Here is a 20,295-nt window from a genome sequence, read left to right as displayed (position 1 = left end):
ATTATACTGATGAACCTATCTGCAGGGCAAGAATAGAGACACAGATGTAGAGAATGGACTTATGGACACATCAGGGTAAAGAGAGAGTGGGACAAATTTAGAGAGCAGCATTGACATATATACACTACCATGTGCAAAATAGCTAGCTAATGGAAAGCTGGTATATAACACAGGGAGCTCAGCCTGATGCTCTGTGATGACCTAGAGGGGTGGGATGGGGAAAGTGGAAGGAAGGGTCAAGAGGGAGGGTTGTGTGTGTGTGTGTGTGTGTATATATATATAGCCGATTCATGATGCTGTACAACAGAAACTAACACACTGTAAAGCAATTATTCTCCAATTAAAAATTAACTAACTAATTGATTAATTTAACAAAAAGAACTAGAAGGGTCCAAAGGAGGGATTGGTTGCTGCAGCCAAGGGCCAATTAAGAGTTTTTTGTAGGGAGCAGATGTTTTACAGATGTGAATAAATCTGAGAAGAAAAAGGGCAGGCTCTGCTAGATGGACCTGAGTAATGGTAACAGTACTGTATTACTGTTCAGGGTGATGGAAAGAGCGTCTACTATAGGGGAAGCAAGAAACACGATAGGGAAGTCATTGGAGAAAATTTATATAGAACCTTGAATTCTTGTTAAGCTATTTAGATTTAGTACTGTCAGAATTAGTAAAATGTTTGAGCAAGGAGTGATCTAATAAAAATGCTACCTTCAGATAGTTGTAAGGTGAGGGGGAGAAATAAACATACACATATGGTTAAATGTGTTAAATCACCCCAATAGGACTGGGGTGGGGAACTGAGACCAGAGGGCATATGTTAGTTTGATTTGCTTAAAATTGAGTTTTTCGAGAAAGAATTGTACATAACTTTCAAGTTAGTACATATATTAATGATGCTAATAATAGGTATTAAAAGTTTGCTCCATAAGGACTATTTTCAGAATCATAATGATAATTTAATACTTTGTTAGAAACTACTTCCAATAAACACATTCATTATTTTTGCATGCAAGTGCTTCTCCTGAGTCAAATGATGATTCTAAACAAGTTCCACTTCAAGTATGGTAAACTGTTTATAATATTGTTTAGCAATCCATTTATTCATAGGTTTTACAAAAGTAAACATCAAATTTGAAATTAGTAACATTCTGGTGTAATTCAGCTCCTGTACCCAATGAAATAGCCAATTAGGAGCTAAGTAAGCCCTTAAATGATCTTCTGAACAATCAGCCTTTGTGCTTCATGCCCACATCCATTAAACTGTAGAATGTTCATTAGTTATACTGTATAACTGAAGGAATATGGAACAAGTCTCTAACCATAAACTGTCTAAACATAGACTGTTAACAATAGTTTCTCTTATTTTAACATATTTAAGTCTGTGACACTGCAGTATGCGATGAATACAACTGAAGTAGAGTCATACCCTAATTAAATAAGGGTTTTGCAGTTATAGAAAATTATGGCAAGAGGCAATTATCCATAGGCCCAGTCTCCCCTGTGAGTCTCCTACTATCCATTTTGTAAATAAGCATAAACTAAAGGAGTAATCTGATTATAAACAGAGGAGAGCAATAAGTTCTCATGATATGTCATGAGAATATGCATGGAAAATGCATTTTCCAGTTAAAAATGATCTTTGTTTAAACATACAAAATGGGGAACAGCAATTTTAGAGTGGGAGTGAGGCTATATTGCTAAGCTAATACAGCAAGAACTTAAAACCATAAAAATATATAGTTTAGCCTATAGAGTAATCCATAGGAATTTTAACTAGATTTAGAGATCACGAAGTCTTGCTACTATTTGGTTGGGGGTGGTTGTTTTTGGTTTGGTTTTGGTTTTTTTGAAGGTCTACTCATAGCTAGAATTTTGCAAAGACAAAACACCTGGCTTGTCTATTGATCTAAGTGTCCATTCTGGAACACTTCATAAACAGCAGTCATGCTTATGCTTTTCAAGAGTGGGCCTCCTGGAGATTAAATGTTGGTTGTCTATATTTGCTTTTTCATTATATTGGATTTTAGAATAATAAGATGGGAGGTAGAAATATTTTAACATTTGCTTTGTTTCTTATAGTTTGGGAGATGGCACAAGACTACAGAGACATCCTATAGCTGGATCCCTAAGCATAATTTCAAAGTGTGAGATTATTCAACAAGCCTGAGTTGAGTAACTACTGTGTGCAAAGCATAGTAGGTGTTGAGAATACAGGATGAAAGCTTATGGTGTCTGCCCACAAAGAGCTCACAGTCTGAGCAAGAAGACAATAATAGCAACGTGACATTTTGAGTCCCATTTCAGAAACTTCCCAGAGAAGGTACCACCAGACCTCAGTGTTAGGAAGTTGTGGGGATTAGCCTTTAATGAACTGGGGGAAGGGATGGAGGGAAACAGAAAAAATGTTCTATGCAGAGGGAACAGCACTTGCTAGTCATTAAGTAGAATACAGGAGAAATAAGTGCTCTGTATAGTTCAGTGAGGATTTAAAATGATAAATCAAATCGGGAAGGGGCCTGAACATCCTGTTAAAAAGTTTGGATTTCATCCTGAAGATAGGTGGGAGGTGACATAATCAGGTTTGTTTACAGAAGAGGCAAACACATCATTTGCTTTTAAAACTTATTTCTCAATTATAAATTTGTTAACCTGGTGAGATAATTTTATTGTAGCTAATTAGAAGTGGTTTAATTCTTCATTTCATACCAGTGCTACAAAGGCAAATTAAGTATGAATTTCATTATAAAAATGACACAGTCCTGCTTATAAGTTTCAATCTTTATCAAACATAACACAGTGGGAAAAATATCTTAGCTCAAGGAAAAGCTTATAAAGTCAAATCCAGCCTTAAAATTCCACTCAGCATTTAGTCATTGTTCCAGGCCATTATGATTTTATCCACACAGAATATAACTGTAAACTCTTAAAGGATTTTTACTACTTGAGATCTGTTCCATCTTAAAATTTGTACTAAAACTTACTGGAAAACTAGTTGAAAATAAAATTGTAACTCAACCTCTCTGTAACTTTGCAGAAGCTACAAGAGTTTCCACACATTCACCTTATTTGGCATAGCATCCCTAGCCTTATAAAAAAAAATTGTTATAATGACAATATAATTGTATAAATGCTATGGAAGTATCGAGTGTTACTTGAGTGTTTTGCCACTTTATAATAGTGCTAGAATCTACACATCAGATCTAATGGAGAGCTCAATTGGTACCTTCAACAAATTGAGGCTATAAAATTATATAGGCCACTGATGTGTGCCTAGGGTTATTCAGCTGTTGGTTTTTCCTAATGGAGTGTGCCAGAATTCAGTAGTCAGAGAAAAACTTATTTAGGACCCTAAGCCATACAAAGTGCCAGGGGCACTCCTTCATCCTTAAGGTGAGTCTAGTTAAGCAGGAGGGGATAGGGCCAGCTGTCACCAAGATCTCTCCAAGATGGTTGGTTTTCCAGAGGTAGCAAGTATACTGCTATTCCTCTTTCTTAACAAGAATAATTTGTGGATATAGCTGACCCAAAGCTCAACTGGACAGGTTACTTTCTGCAGTCATCTTACATTGGGCAAAGGAACCTGGGAAAAGAAGCTTCAGGAAGGTGGATATGAACTGGAAAGAAGGACAGTCTATCCTGTTAAGGTAGAAGGGTTGGGGAGAGGTTCGTGGGCAAAGGCAGACAAGTGGCAACATGTGTTTGCACCATGGAATATGTAGCCTGGCTTATACTGAGGGTCATACAAGATGATATTGATGAAAAGACTAGTTTTTATATGAAATTACCTGTTATATTATAGTGAGGTTCATCTAGTTATACAGACCTTCTGCATTTTATTGACATCTATGTGCGTTTGCATTAGTCACAGTATTAAGTTGCTGGTATTGGGGTTCTGGGGACCTGGGTAACAGATCACCTCACTGAAGAGATGGGGCAGGGACAGTTTGCTAAGCTCCTGAGGGGTGCATTGGAGAGTCACAGCCCTGGGTCAGGGAAACAGCACTCACAAACCATTGCTAAAGCAACAGTGCCCAAGGCCTGCACTAGTAGGAGATCCTCACGCTACCCCTGGATGCGGCATCAATCAGAATTCACAAGGTAAAAGAACGGTCTGCCCGACTGAGGTGAAATTAAGAAAGGGCAAATACAAGATCAACTACAAATGCAAGCTGGAATCAAGATCACCAGGGGAAATATCAATAACCTCAGATATGCAGATTATACCACCCTTATGACAGAAAGCGAAGAGGAAAAGAGCCTCCTGATGGAAGTGAAAGAGGAGAGTGAAAAAGTGGGCCTAAAACTCAACATTCAAAAAACGAAGATCATGGCATCCAGTCCCATCACTTCACAGAAAATAGATGAGGAAATAATAGAAACAGTGAAAGACTTTCTTTTTTGAGCTCTAAAATAACTGCAGATGGTGACTGCAGTCATGAAATTAAAAGACACTTGCTCCTTGGAAGAAAGCTATGACAAACCTAAACAGCATATTAAAAAGGAGAGACATTACTTAGCTGACAAAGGTCTATATAATCAAATCTATGGTTTCTCCATATGAGAGTTGGACCATAAAGAAAGATGAATGCTGAAAAATTGATGCTTTTGAACTTTGGTATTGGAGAAGACTCTTGAGCGTCCCTTGGATTGCAAGGAGATCCAACCAGTCAATCCTATAGGAAATCAGTCCTGAATATTCATTGGAAGGACTGATGCCGAAGCTGAAGCTCCAATACTTTGGCCACCTGATGGGAAAAACTGACTCATTGAAAAGATCTTGCTTGGAAAGATTGAAGGCAGAAGGATAAGGGGACAACAGAGGATGAGAAGGTTGTATGGCATCACCAACTCAATGGCCATGAGTTTGAGCAGGCTCCAGGAGTTGGTGATGAACCAGTCAGCCTGGTGTACTGCAGCCCGTGCGGTCACAAAGAGCTGGACACGACTGAGCAACTGAACTGAACAGAAATGCAAGATTGAACACTGAAATAGGAAGAGAGAGTCAGAAATGCAAGATGGAAAAAGGTGGGATAATAAGACAGCAGAGAAGGAAGTCACCCTTGTCACTTGCTGATTTGTCACACTGCCACCATAAGCATAGTGTTTTTCCTCAGGCTTTAAATTCTTTAATTTTTCCTATTAATTTTCTATGTTTTACTTTTAATATGAGAACAAGAATTTATCATATGCACCTATATAATTTATATATGGATATAATGAAAGCATTTGGAGGTCATTTGGTATCCAAAGGAACCAAAATTAATTTTCCCAAGTTTATTTTTCTCATATGCCATATTTTTTTGCTTTATTAATAGCATAACTTTTAACCAACAAAAATTGGCTCCAGATCAAATATTCCTGTATGATATGATTGAATGGATGTTTCATTAACTACAAATGATATACATCACCATTATGTCTTGTGGAGATTCCTCAGATCTCCTCATTTGAGAAGTTAAGCACCTGATACTTTCATCTTAGAATGTGATGCTGAGCCTTGTCCCTAATGAACAAACACCCAGAAGTATTTGTCATGACTTTACATGTAGCTTTCCCCCCATGTTTGAAAATATCCCCATCTATTCTCAAGTTCTGATTTATAATTTCATCGACACCTTGAGAAACGATGACCATATCCTTGACAATGTGCTGTGCTTAGTCATTCAGTTATGCCTGACTCTTTGCGACCCTATGGACTGTAGCCCACCAGGCTCCTCTATCCATGGGGATTCTCCAGGCAAGGATACTGGAGTACTTTGCCATGCCATCCTCCAGGGGATCTTCCTAACCCAGGGATCAAACCCAGGTCTCCCACAAATATAATAATAAAAATTGCTTCTGAAATTTGTATTTTTCACAGTTTTTTCAAATCTATCAGAATTCTATGTAGGTTCTAATTAGAGTACCAATTAAACCTATGTTTGCTAAATATTAATAAACATTAATACTTCATAAACATTAATACTCAATTTCTGTGGATGGGTCCTATTGCCACCAACTGTCCTTTCATATCTCAAAATATGAAATGCAAATGATGTAGACTCTTTCTGTTTTGCCAGATCACATTTGTGTGAATGTTTGCAATTTCCCTAATGAGAAATAACTTTAAGAAAGAAAGGGTGATTTTGCCTATTCTTGCATCCATGCATCTGGAATATGCCAAAGAAAGGGAAGTCATTCGATGCTATGGTTGTTCCTCCTAAGTGGATTTCAGTCATGACCACCGCATTCAAAATATGACAATGAGCAAGGAAACCAAGATAGGATGTGTAATTATACACCAGGACATCTGCAGTTTTCTTGCTTCCTTCCACCTGTCTATAACAGAAGTACCATCCTGATGTACAACAACATATAAAAACCTCACAGTGTTAAATACAATTTATTGAGCCCTTAGTGTCAATGAGGTGCCATTTGGGATGTGTATTACTTCAGTCCATCCTCACAAGAACCTTATGAAATGCATATTATCCCTACCTGACAGACATGGCAATGAGACTTGGAAAAGTTAAATAACTCTCCCCTGACACATACCAAAAACATGGTGTTGCTTGGATTTGAATTGAGACTTGTTTGACTCCAAATCCCATGATCTTACCCACTCTTGTATCCCAATCATATTTCATATATTTCTGTCAGGGAAGGGCACAGGGAAAAAATATATTCTGTGGTTCCCAGATTTTCTAAAAAGATTGAGTCCTCCCATAAACTCTTAATTCTTGGTATAATAAGGCTAGGACAAAATCTAGCACAAGCAACTAAAGAAAGAAACAATCTCAAGTAAAATAATTTAAAACTTAAAAATACTATGTAGTGAGAAAATAGTTCAGTTCAATTCAGTTGCTCAGTCATGTCCAACTCTTTGCGACCCCATGAATTGCAGCACTCCAGGCCTCCCTGTCCATCACCAACTCCCGGAGTTCACCCAAACTTATGTCCATCGAGTCGGTGATGCCATCCAGCCATCTCATCCTCTGCCACCCCTTCTCCTCCTGCCCCCAATCCCTCCCAGCATCAGGGTCTTTTCCAATGAGTCAACTCTTCACATGAGGTGGCCAAAGTACTGGAGTTTCAGCTTTAGCATCAGTCCTTCCAAAGAACACCCAGGACTGATCTCCTTCAGAATGGACTCGGATCTCCTTGCAGTCCAAAGGACTCTCAAGAGTCTTCTCCAACACCACAGTTCAAAAGCATCAATTCTTCGGCACTCAGCTTTCTTCACAGTCCAACTTTCACATCCATACATGACCACTGGAAAAACCGTAGCCTTGACTAGATGGACCTTTGTTGGCAAAGTAATGTCTCTGCTTTTGAATATGCTATCTAGGTTGGTCATAACTTTCCTTCCAAGGAGTAAGCGTCTTTTAATTTCATGGCTGCAATCACCATCTGCAGTGATTTTGGAGCCCCCCAAAATAAAGTCTGACACTGTTTCCAGTGTTTCCTCATCTATTTGCCATGAAGTAATGGGACCAGATGCCATGATCTTCGTTTTCTGAATGTTTCCACAAGAGGCTTTGGAAGAAGCACAAGCTGGAATCAAGATTGCTGGGAGAAATATCAGTAACCTCAGATATGCAGATGACACCACCTTTATGGCAGAAAGTGAAGAGAAAATAGTATGGCTATTCAAATTCCAAAAGCCATGGAAAGAGATCTGTAGGTGACAGTCACTGATAGGGGACCTCCTTACAGCTATCTGGCAGCTTCACAGTCATCCACATTGACCATATATGTGCCTGAAGTCAAAGGTTTTCATTTAAAGGTTTCCATAAACAATTATTATATTTCTAGGGAGAAATAATTCTAGGCTAATTTTAAAATTAACAATATGAATTACTCAATTTTTCCATTTTTCTTCTAAAATGAAAACTTGGAATATGATAGACTATGGATGTGCTCCATGCGGTAACCATTTTAAGTGTATATAACAGATCTAAGAACATAGACTTTTTTTTCATCTGTGTTTATTTATGCCAAGAAATTCTCTCATAGACTAAGTTTGGCATCTACCTTTAACACATAACTGGCACAGGTCCACCTCCCTTTGTAGTCTATAGACAGAAACCGTATACAGGGCATGTTTCCCCAAAAGACTTTTTTCAGAGTTTAAGCTGGCAATCAAGCGTTAAGCTTTTCTAAATTCTGGGCAGGTATGTAACTTTGCAGGTACACAGTACTGCCTAAACATTGAAGAGACCTTTCTATGCATCCCCCTCTGCTAACAGAGCCATTTAATCCTGTTCAGAAAGATGAGTCCACTTTAAATCCTTCTTTGATTCTACAGATTAGGAGGAAGGGAAAATGAAAAACAAGGGACGAAGAAACAGTCATGGCTCTCAAGAAGCAAGAGCATGTTTTTCAGGTTTTCCAGGATCCAATATTGTGTGTTAGAAAGGGTAGAAGCGATAAGAGCTGGAAAATGAATCCGTTTTACAATAGCATTCAGGAATTCAGCAATGTGAGCTTTAATTTCAGATTTTTAAAACTGAAAGAAATTTCAGAGAATATATAGTATTTTTGCTTCTAATGGAAATGGAGGGTAAAATGCCCCAAACTCATTTTAAAAGTCCAAAGACTATTTATATGGTAGCTTGAGAAATCTTTAGCATCAAAACTTACCGGGTCATAGTTTTAGGGAACAGTATTTTCTTTTGTCCCCTATTGCCTTTAGGTACTCTTTGAACTAATAATCAGGAGTTATTTGAATGCTATTGCTTCACACTAAAAGTGTTTTAACACTGGGTAAGGGGATATCCCATAGTTTATGTAGGTCAAACACAATTTATCAGCAAATTAAATTCAAGTACGCATGATAATTCATGAATAACTTGGAGGAAATGGTAACTATAGTATCAGTTTGGAACAAAACCAAAAAGTCAAATCTTACTTGGTATGATGACGCATGAAACACTTGGGCACAAGCTGATAGTTGCTTGCATTTAACATTTTGAACACTGAATAATCTTCTGCCTTAAGATGATAAAGTCTGCAGTCTTCCTTACTGAAAAATTCTTAAAATTAACAAGGAATTTGTTAGTATACTGTATATATTTTGTTAGTATTTGTTAGTAAACTATATATACTAATAATATATAGTATATTATATAGTATAGTATAGTATAACTATAACATATAGTATATATTCGGAGAAGGCAATGGCACCCCACTCCAGTACTCTTGTCTGGAAAACCCCATGGACGGAGAAGCCTGGTGGGCTGCAGTCCATGGGGTCGCTAAGAGTCGGACACAACTGAGCGACTTCCCTTTCACTTTTCACTTTCATGCACTGGAGAAGGAAATGGCAACCCACTCCAGTGTTCTTGCCTGGAGAATCCCAGGGACGGCGGAGCCTGGTGGGCTGCCGTCTATGGGGTCGCACAGAGTCGGACACGATGAAGTGACTTAGCAGCAGCAGCAGCAGCAGCACCAGACTTGTTATTATACTAATATATACTATGCTATGATGCTGCTGGTCAAATCCTACCCCTGCCCCTGCCACACATATACACACACACTACTGGGATTAAAGTTACACCAGTTGCATATTTCCAGTGATAGGAACCTCGTTATCTCTTAATATCTTAAAATGTTCAATGACCACAACATTTTTTTCTTTCACTGAACTAAAATCTGCCTTCCTCGGATTTCTGTTTATTCTAGTTCTGCTCTTTGGAAAGACATGGTCAAGATCTTTTCCTTCTTCTTTAAGCAGACCTTCAAAATCCTCAAGTCACTCTCGCAGCAGACTAGCTCAGATACAAATTTCATTTTGTAAAGTGGATACAGTGTTGGGGGGAAGATAAGGATGATGTAAGGACAGTAGGCTGGCATTTTCCCCACCTCAGGCTTTGGTATGTAACATTTTCATTTTCACTTAGTTTGAAATAGTCTTAAATTTCAATTTGTTATCTTTAAATCATGAGCTCTTTTGAAGTGTATTTCTTCTTTTCCAAAAGAGAGTGATTTTTCTAGTTTTGTCATCATTATTGTTGCTGTTTCTATCTTACTTGCCTTGCAGTTAGAGAATAAAATCTGTATATTGCAATTTTTGAAGTTTATTTAGACTTAACACCAGCATATAGTTATTTTCCATTAATGCTTTCTCAATATTTGAAAAGGTTATATATTCTGTACAGTGTTCTATACATGTCAGTTCAAAGATTTTAACCATGTTATTCATATTTACTATTCATTTTTGCAAATGTGTGTTTATTCTTTTAGTTACTGGGACAGATTGTTAAAATCTTTTACTGTATATAGCCATTTGCCCTTTAGTTTGACTCATTTGCTTTATCTATATTGAGGCTATGGGATTAAATGCAGTTAAATTTAGAATTTCTACATTTTTCTGGTGAACTAAACTTTTATCATTACACAGTATTATTTTTTGTCCTTTCTAATCTTTTTTTTCCTTAAAGTCAACTTTGTCTGATATTAATATTGCAAAGCCAACTTTCTTTGGGTTAGTGTTTACATAGTATATTTTCCATCTTTTTTCTTTAATCTACCTGTGTCCTTATATTTAAATCATTTCTCTTGAAACAGCATATTTGGGTTTTGTCTTTGTAATCAACCTGAGAACTTTTGGTTTTCATAAGACCATTTAATTCACTTACCTTTAATGTAAATATTCATAAGTTTAGGTTTATGCTACCATTTTACTATTTGCCTTTTTTTTTCATTCTGCATATTATAGTTTTTATTTCCTTTCTTTTTTGCTTTCAAACTAAAATGATGGACTATTTTGTATTATTCCATTCTCCCCTGTATTAGATTTGAGTTTTATACTCTTTTACTATTCCTTTTAGTGCTTTCCCTAGGGAATACTTTAACATATATCCTTGACTTATCAAAGTCCAGAATAAATTGGTCTTATTTATTGGTTTTACCTCTTCCCAGACTATTGCAGGACTTTAAAATACTTAAACTCCATTTATATTCCTGCCAGCATATGCACTTTATTCCCATGTATTTTAATTCTAATTAAAAAAAATTTTTTTTTTTTTATTTTTTTACTTTACAATATTGTATTGGTTTTGCCATACATCAACATGCATCCACCACGGGTGTACACATGTTCCCCATCCTGAACCCCCCTCCCACCTCCCTCCCCATACCATCCCTCTGGGTCATCCCAGTGCACCAGCCCCAAGCTTCCTGTATCCTGCATAGAACCTGGACTGGCGATTCGTTTCTTATATGATATTATACATGTTTTAATGCCATTCTCCCAAATCATCCCCCCCTCCCTCTCCCACAGAGTCCAAAAGACTGTTCTATACATCTGGGTCTCTTTTGCTGTCTCGCATACAGGGTTGTCGTCACCATCTTTCTAAATTCCGTATAATTCTAATTTTTTATAAATCACAAAAGACCTTACTATTATTGTTTTATAAAGTCAGTATTTATTAAGATTTACACATATATTTATCCTTTCATTGCTTTTCATTGTGCTGAAATTTTGAATGAAAAAGAAAAGGAAATTTAGTACAAATTTGGTGTCACACACCTCACTTCATCCTACTTATCCATTTGGAATTCAGAAAACTGTGAGGGCATTCAGGCATATGGGGAAACATTATGCAGAAGCATCATAAGTACAGTGTAATGAAATGGTAGGAAAGTACACACAAGAACGGAACATGCTCTGAAGGCAAGAGGCACAAAGATTTACTTTATTTTCAAAGTCTTAGGTAGTTAATGATTTGGAGAAGTATTGCCACGTTACATTCAGCAAATTTAGTAGTATGCCTCAATTTAGTGGGCACAAAAGCTCTTTATTGTTAAATGAACAACAAGTATAATGTAATTGGTCTCATACAATTAGGAGGTCCTCAAGCCATGCTTGTTATAATTGGCATTGCCATAGCCAGCGGCTTATGTGACCTCAAGTGATGACTGGGCTGAAGGAGTAAGCCAGGAATGTGTGTGCCTTGGGCTAGAGAGGCTGACTAATCTGGCTGTTAAGGCCTCAAGGATTGGGGCCAGGAGTCAAATCACAGTGTTCAGGGAAGGCATGGTGGACTCCTTCGAATGTACTCAGTCTCCATTCAGTTCATCACTCTCCAGTGGTGTGATCTGGAGCTGGAAATAGGAGGGAGGTGGAAGGGGCAAGATGAAGTAGTGGGGCACCAGAAAACACAATTGAAATATAAGTGCAAGTGAGGTGAAAATCTCTCAGTCATGTCCAATTCTTTGTGACCCCATGGACGTCACCCACCAAGCTCCTCTGTCCATGGAATTCTCCAGGCAAGAATACTGGAGTGGGTTGCCATTCCCTTCTCATTCAATGCAAAGGCATCCCCTAATAAAATGGGATTACAACTCCTCTGAAGGCCATTCAGTGTGAAGTAGGTCCTTGACATGTATGTGATGGGCTTGAACTTTCACACAGAATCCTTTCTTCCTGGTACTGAGCCACCCTAGAACAAAGACTGACGGTGCTGCTTGTTTCAAAACACAGTTTTACCTCCACTGTATTAATGATTATAGATTAATGATTGATTGTAATATCATTCAAATACCAGGGTCATCTTTTCTCAAATATTTTAAATGGATTATTAAGATTAAGAAGAAAAAAGAGAGTTTACCAGGATGTGACATATTCACAGAGATTCCAGAGAACACTCCTGACAATTAACAACCATTTACCAGTAGAAAATGTATTTCCCTTAAGACTCTGAAAGTAATAAGCTTCACTTTGACAGGGTGCAAAAAGAGCTGAAGAATGAGGATTAAGGTCTTTGAGTCCTTGCTTGCTGTCTTGTTTTGGCCTGATGGTCCATTTGGTTTGTTTGTAGTAGAGATGAGTCACAAGTTGATCATTCATGTTTACCAGTTGATTTTCTCCCTCACATTCATGAATGTTAGATATGACTTCATGAGGTTAGATATGAACCTCATGTTTAATCTCATCCAACATCTTGCAAATGAACACCTCTAGACAGAGGAAACTAGGTGAGAGAAGGTCATTTGTAGTGCAAATCCACTATTGGGGTTGACAAGGCAACTCCAAGAACAAATACCATGACTTTTCCACATGGTAATAGCACATTTCAAGGTTCTGTTAGAATGCAGTGCAGTACCAAGGACTTCCAGTAGAGTTGATTGACTACTCTTCTAAAATGAACAAATGAACTATCTGGGAAGCTGATATTTCTTGATTGTGGTGATATATTTGTTTATCATTTAAAGCACACCAAACTATTAACAATCTGTCTTGCCAGAACAGATAAGAATCTAGAACTATAAATCTACTGCTGGCCATCAACAAAGACAGTCCTCTTTTGTTTCTCAATGTCAGTATTTATTTTCCCCACTAGAACTGCTTAGCTTGGGTGAATTCTAGCTGATAATTTCAGAAGGGTGAAAAGCTAACTAGAACTGGGCATCTGTCCCAGATAAATCTGATTCCAGTACTATTAAAGAAGCAGCAAGGGAAATAGAAAGTCTTTGACAAAAATTGTTGATAATTGGCTAAGGACTGGGGAGGGAAACGGAAGACTTGGAGAGCTATGAATGTTACTCTGATGGAGCAGAAAGATGCAAAGGAGGAATCAATGCCCTAATGATTAACAACACTCTCTTTAATTCTAAGAAAAAATGGATATATTTATATAATATAAGAAATATATATATATATTTTTATATGTGTGTGTATATATATATACACACACAGTAGAACTTCTACTCTCCAGAACTATCCAGAAAGAAATAAGCCTTTCTGGAGACCTAAATTACAGAAGCAAAAGAGAAATCTTTCTTGACTCCAAGATTTCTCTGTTCTATGTTACCTTGAGCAGGTCACTTACCAACCTACATTTCAGTGGCATCCTCCTGCCTCATCCAATAATTGTGGATAATGAGACCATATTCTACAGGATTGTTATTAGGATAAAATCAGAGAAATTTGTATATGAAGTCATATAAAATATTACACATCTTATCCTTAATCAGATTTCAGTCAACAAATATAATGCCTTGATTACTCAGGATATCACTATCAATAGCCATTAATGGATGAAACAGCAGTAAAATAGCAATGCCTCAGCACTTGCTGAAATAGATGCTACCTTCCAGGATTGTATTGAAAAATAAGATTAATATCCAAAATAACTATAAGATCTTCACCCAATGAATCTCTTTTCTTCAAAAAGTTTCATAGATTAAATAGAAAGTGTACTTTGCTGGGAACTAATTTATTATCCTGTCACTATAGAAAAAAAAAAGAAGGAAAAAAGAAAAGAAAGAAAGGGGGAGGGAGGGAGGGAGAGAAGAAAGTAGCCAGGAGTAAAGAAACTCCTCCTTACAGCAAATATGAATCTTAACCTTTTTCTCCTACTTCATTCCATTTATGAGATTAAATTAGTATTGTTGGTAAAGACATAATAAGGTTTTAAAGCCACAAAGATCAAGAAATAGCAGCAACTTGAATTTAACCATTACCTTTACTTTGCTGTTAAATAATATTTACAGTGGCCACTCGGAACTAGTAAAGATCTGGTTATTTTACTCTAAGGATTTATGGTCTGGAATTAAAAAGATGTATTTTGAAAATTCTGAACTTTTAAAAATCTGTGCATATCATTAAGGACAGACAGTCCATTTTACAGACAGAGAAACAGAAAAGGAATTGGTGTCATGGCCCTAGATCACAGAGGTAGTGACAGAATAAAAATAATTTCAGTCCCTTATTTCTATTTCAGTGCATTCTCATCAAATAGAACATCTGGTGAATGGTGGCTTATTCCAAAGTAGTTCTAAATTATTCCCTTAATGTAAAGCAGCACAAGAAAAGTATAAGTGGTAGTACAGAGCGTTTAAGGTACCCAAAATCTTTGCCCATGAAAACACACTGAAGTAACTCCATGTCGTGGTAAGTTATCAAATTATGGAAAGAACATTGCAAAGATTAAAATGTTGCATAAGAGAGAGAAAGCAGCATGAGTCAGGGGTTTGGGAAATATGAGTCATACTGAAGGGCAGGAGCCAAAAACATAGAGAATGAGGGCCTAAGCAGGGACTTAATGGACACCACAGAGATGTGGACACAGTTGCCTCTACTAACTCTGAGAGAAAACCAAATATGCAGTTCCATAGACTGGGGATCAGTGCGATAAAGAGGCTAGGAGTGAGAGCTGAGCGAAGATCAGCTGGATTATTTAACACAGTGATGATGCCAAAGTCAGCAAGAGAGGGACCTACAATAGTATAAATCACTAGAAGGGAGAGTGTGGGCACATTTTTGAAAAATGAGGGAATCACCAAATATTGCCATTAGCTATTCTTAATACATTAGAATGATGAAATGTGAGTTGATTTATGTGTTGTGATATTTTAGGAAGCACATTCTATTATTTTGTACTTTGGTAATGTTTACATTAGGCTGTGTCTACATAGTTCAGAGCTGCTTCCTGTGGTGTTCAATCTAAACTCTAATCACACCTTTGCTCTGTGCTCTGTGCCATGCTCAGTCGTGTCCAACTCTTTGCAACCCCATGGAGTGTAGGCCACCAGGCTCCTCTGTCCATGGGATTTTCCAGGCAAGAATACTGGAGTGGGTTGCCATTTCCTCCTCCAGGATATCTTCCCAAGCCAGGGAGCAAACCCACGTCTCTCACATCTCCTGCATTGGCAGGTGGATTCTTTACCACTGTACCACCTGGGAAGCCCAATCACACCTTTAAGGCCTTGAATTTTGCTCATGACTTGAGTTACCATTTTATGAGTGCCTTTAACCAGGCACTGCACCAAACTCCTCATACACAGTACCTCCAGCCATGCTGACTCCAGCTGTCTGCCGTTCTCATGCAAACCACTTCTGTCTTATCAGAATTTTCTAATGTGATCTCCCTTCTGCCTAGAAATAGCCTCCTATTTCTTTTTCTTTTTAAATTTTTTTCACATGTGTTGTTTTATTTATTTTTGGCTGTGCTGGGTCTTCATTGCAGCACATGTTTCTCTCTAGCTGCAGTGTGTGGGCTTCTCATTGCAGTGGCTTCTTTTGTTGTGGAACACAGGCTTTGGGGTGTGTGGGCTTCAGTAGTTTGCAGCTTCTGGGCTCTAGAGCACAGGCTCAGTAGTTGTGGCACATGGGCTTAGCTGCTCCATAGCATGTGAGATCTTCCCCTGACCAGGGACTGAAACCATGTCTCCTGCATTGGCAGGCAGATTCTTTACCACTGAGCCACGAAGAAAACCCCTAGCCTCCTATTTCTGCCAATCCACATACCTTACCTTTTTCAAAATGCAGCTCAAAATTCATCTCCTTGGGCCAGCCTTCCACCTCTGATGCGGCCTTTTTCTTCCTAGCTTCTGTATTTCTCTACTCTGTTGCTTTATAGCCATTTCCATTTGCTGACATTTTGGTGTTTCTTACATTTTACCTGTTACTCTGTCTTGTAAATGTTTAGTTCTGTGAGATAAAACACTGACCCTACTTTCTTTAAACTATAGGCATCCATTCTTAGAAAACAACCTTGATTCATTCATCCATTTATTGAACAATTATGTTTTGAAAACCCATCATGTTTCATGCACTCTGTAAGATTCTAGGAATACAGAAAAAAAGTAATACATAGACCTTGTCCTCAAAGAACTTGGTTTCAAGGCCCAAGAACCATGATAACTGTCTACCTAAAGAACCTAGTGAGCTGAACTGTCAAAGATAACTTATAAATAGTTTAAAAACAACACAAACACTCCTCTCCCCAGAGTACTGTTTCCTAGATTATCAGGGAAACTGTGGCTGACCTGAGTAGTTTTCCTTATGAATAAAGAATTGCTTTTGCCAGTAAGGTATTCCCACCACAGAGGACTTTTATAAACATACCTGGGAAAGCCAGGTCTGCTGGTACATCTGCACAGAGATGGATATTCTGCTTTGAGTTTCTAGCATAGTAATATATTTTAGATGCATACAAGTAAAAAAGATAAGCATAAAAGAGTGTAACAATGTAAAATTATTTTTGCATGATTTTGTATAGATGTGTGAATAAACAATAACAGGATCTCAAAGAACAACTTTCAAATTAATAAAAACCATGTTATTTAAATAAACCAACAAATTTACAGTCTTACTGAAGATAGTTCAGAGAAATCTGGTCTATCTACACATCCTTCAGCATTACATAACTTGCAAAGAACAAAGGGGATAAATATTCTAAACTCGAGTCAGAAAAGCCATAAATGAAAATGTAGCCTGTTCATTTACTAACAGATGGCAGCTCAAGGTATAAGATGAAGCATCCATTCAACTCCTTTGGAATAATTTTCTTGAAGGGGATTTCATGCAATTGTGTTTTATTAAATTTCAGGGAGTATTCCCATCTGAAAGAATTAAAACTAAAAGTGAATCCAGGTAAGTAGAAAGTATATTAAAAATATCACCAGTCAATCCTAGGTGAGGTAAATCCTGCTTCAGTTTTGTTTGTTATCGACAGAGAAAGGAATATAGTGGCAGTAGAGATGGTGGCATTTTATTTGCTTTTTGGGTTTTTTTTAAATTAAATTATTTTAATTCACCTAATACTTTTATTAAATTATCCTTCTTAGAAGGGAAACAAACCTGGCTCTTAAAAAAGAACTGGTCCAGGGAGCACGACTTCTATGCATGAAAGCTATTTAATGATATATTAATTCCACTGGAAATGTTAGCCTATTTATCAAAGAGAACTGAAGGACAAAAAAAAAAACCCGAATAGGAAGGAAATCACATCAGGAATGCGATGGGGTGGAGGCAGTTTGCAAAGGGATGTCTCAGAAAGAAAAGCCACAGTCACTGGTGAGGCCTCCTTTAGAAAATGCAGCAGCCAACCCAAGCCCTTGATCTTCCGCCAGCATGTACTGAGGAAACTTGCCACATCTGAATCTCACATTGCTGTATCTCTCAGGGCTGTTATCACTGCAAATGCTGGCAAATGTTCTTGACATAAAACAATAGGAATTCTGCTGTCATTTCTGTATTAGCGAGTCATAAAGCTCTGAAGAAACCCCAGTAGACATGTTTTCATCAAGTGCATATGAGAAAATAATAAAAGACACACCAAAAAAAGCAGATAATTTCAAAGAAAGATTGCTGTACCTTTGCATAGTGCCTAGAAAGGACAGAGTTGGAATCACTGATTTGAAAATAGCAATAAAAATTTTCAAAACAGACATAAAAATAATAACAAAAATTTTGCCAGAACTTTAAACCCGGATAATAAGAATTATGTAAGTAGATGCTTTTATAGGTTATTATCCAATAAACAGCCAGGCACCCCTCGGGGATTCTTTATCTCCCCTCCCTCTTTCTCTTGGAAAGAATCCCTCTTGTCTTTTCCACACCCAGCTAACCAAAGCCGATATCTGAGGACAACTCTCTTATAACCTGAGCTTCCTATATTAATATACTGGGTAGTGTAAGTGCAGCAATTATGCTTGAAAATAAAGGAAGATGAAAGGCAGCACACCCGGGGCAACTCTCTGTGCCTCTTAAAGGGAAGGCAGGATTTAGGAATAAATTCTAATTACTGATGGTTCATTTTCAGTACTGACTTTTGGCCCACTATTTCTTCCAAAGCACTTCCATGGGTCTACCACAGTGATGATTCAGACACCCCAAAACTTCTCTCAGTTTTTATGCAAAATTTATCATCTAGGAATTACAAATTTTAGATATTTTTAAATGAAGCTTAGAGTCTTTAGTTGTTGAAGAATGCCAAAATTTCATAATCTTTTCATCTGTGCTATTTAACCTCATAAATATGAGAGATTCAAATAAATGCAAAGGTGATGTGGAGAAGGCAGAACTAAATTTCACTTATAAATTATTCCAATATGAGTGCACACACACAAATCCACATCATATTTTTCCCCAGACTTTAAAGTTTTTATTTTGTATTGGGGTAGAGCCGATTAACAATGTTGTGGCAGTTTCAGGTAAACAGTGAGGGGACTCTGCCATGCATATACATGTTGATATCAAAATGAACATTTTTTTACTTTCCAGAACTAAATCTACCTACTCCTTAAGGTACATTTAGTAAATTATTCCAAGATGTGAAATGCTTTGGTAAAATATGTATTTTAAACTACACCAGCCTATCTCTCCTAGAGAAATATGATTAAATTTAATCCCTTTTATTTTATAATCTGCTATGAAAAGTTTATTCATCCATGTTATGCTAAAGTTTACCAAAAAAAAAATAGCAACAAGCAATGCATAATATTAAAGCTTGATTTTTACCTAGGTATTAGGCAGATTTTTAGAGATTGGTCACTAGAAATTATTTCAAATGTGATATATTGGGTGGAAAAGCAAGTATCATACAATTTAACATTTTAAAACACCCAAAACAATACCATATATGCTAATGGGTGCATATATGTTCAATGAAAGTATAAAAAAAAAATCTCAAGGAAGGCTTCACACCTACCAGGATGGTAGTAGGTGGGTGAATAAAGGGATGAGAATGAAGTAAAGCTTTGGTTACACCTCTAATGTTTCATTTCTTAACAAAACAAAGTGAACTGAAGCATACATGGCAGAATATTAGTGTTTGTTAAATCTATTAATACGTGATATACTGTGGCATCTCTGAAATTACTTTCTGAGCATTTGAAATAATTTATCATTTTAAGCATTTCCAATAAAACAGTATTACAGAGTAACGTTTTAAGAATAGAGTGAAAACTTGTTTTCTTTAAGAAAAGTATGGCAAAAAAGATGGAGGAAATACCAACATCTCCACAGTCGACTCAAACTCCTTCTGTGCTGCGTGTCTTTATCAGACATAGACGAATGCACTGCAGGGACACACAACTGTAGAGCCGATCAAGTGTGCATCAATCTGCGAGGTTCCTTCGCCTGTCAATGCCCTCCCGGGTATCAGAAGCGAGGAGAGCAGTGTGTAGGTAAGTACAACAGTGTAGTGAGCCAAGTCCTGTCTGGAGCATCTTAATTGTTTAACCCTCAGGCCTTCAAATCAAAGCACTCATCTTTATTTGCAGAATGATAATGCTTATTCTTTCATTGACTACCAACCCATTTTCCATATTAATGAGAAAAAAACAACTTTATAGGTCAAGCATAGTCTGGATATCAACGTGTCAGTTACATCTTAGACTAAGCAAAAGCAGAAACTTAGGGTATGAGTGAGACCACAAAAGCAAAGAGGAGAATCATTTAAGTTAGATATTTGGTGTCCTAGCTCTAAAACACTGATGCTGTGGGCTTCATTCACTAGGTTTTAGTGTAACATAGCTTACAGAGCAAATGTGTGCTGTGTGTGTGCTCAGTCACTCAGTTGTG

General features: G+C 37.3%; 2 protein-coding genes across 8 annotated transcripts in view; one reads left to right on the top strand and one right to left on the bottom strand.

Annotated features, from left to right (window-relative positions):
• The window catches only part of LOC133257032 (uncharacterized), a 471,344-nt gene that overhangs the window by 247,530 nt on the left and 203,519 nt on the right, over positions 1–20,295 (bottom strand). The gene's annotated exons all lie outside the window — the stretch shown is intronic.
• Positions 1–20,295, top strand: part of EFEMP1 (EGF containing fibulin extracellular matrix protein 1) — a 69,675-nt gene that overhangs the window by 31,749 nt on the left and 17,631 nt on the right. For all 5 annotated transcript variants that reach the window (XM_061432414.1, XM_061432419.1, XM_061432416.1 and 2 more), the window contains exon 5: positions 19,776–19,898. In XM_061432414.1, coding sequence (XP_061288398.1) covers positions 19,776–19,898 — 123 coding nt within the window. The remainder of the gene's footprint in view (positions 1–19,775; positions 19,899–20,295) is intronic.

The sequence above is a fragment of the Bos javanicus genome, chromosome 11 (genome assembly GCF_032452875.1).
Source record: "Bos javanicus breed banteng chromosome 11, ARS-OSU_banteng_1.0, whole genome shotgun sequence".
Lineage (NCBI taxonomy): Eukaryota > Metazoa > Chordata > Mammalia > Artiodactyla > Bovidae > Bos > Bos javanicus.
Note: the sequence above shows the minus strand (reverse complement) of the source record. Positions and strands in the feature narration are given on the sequence as shown.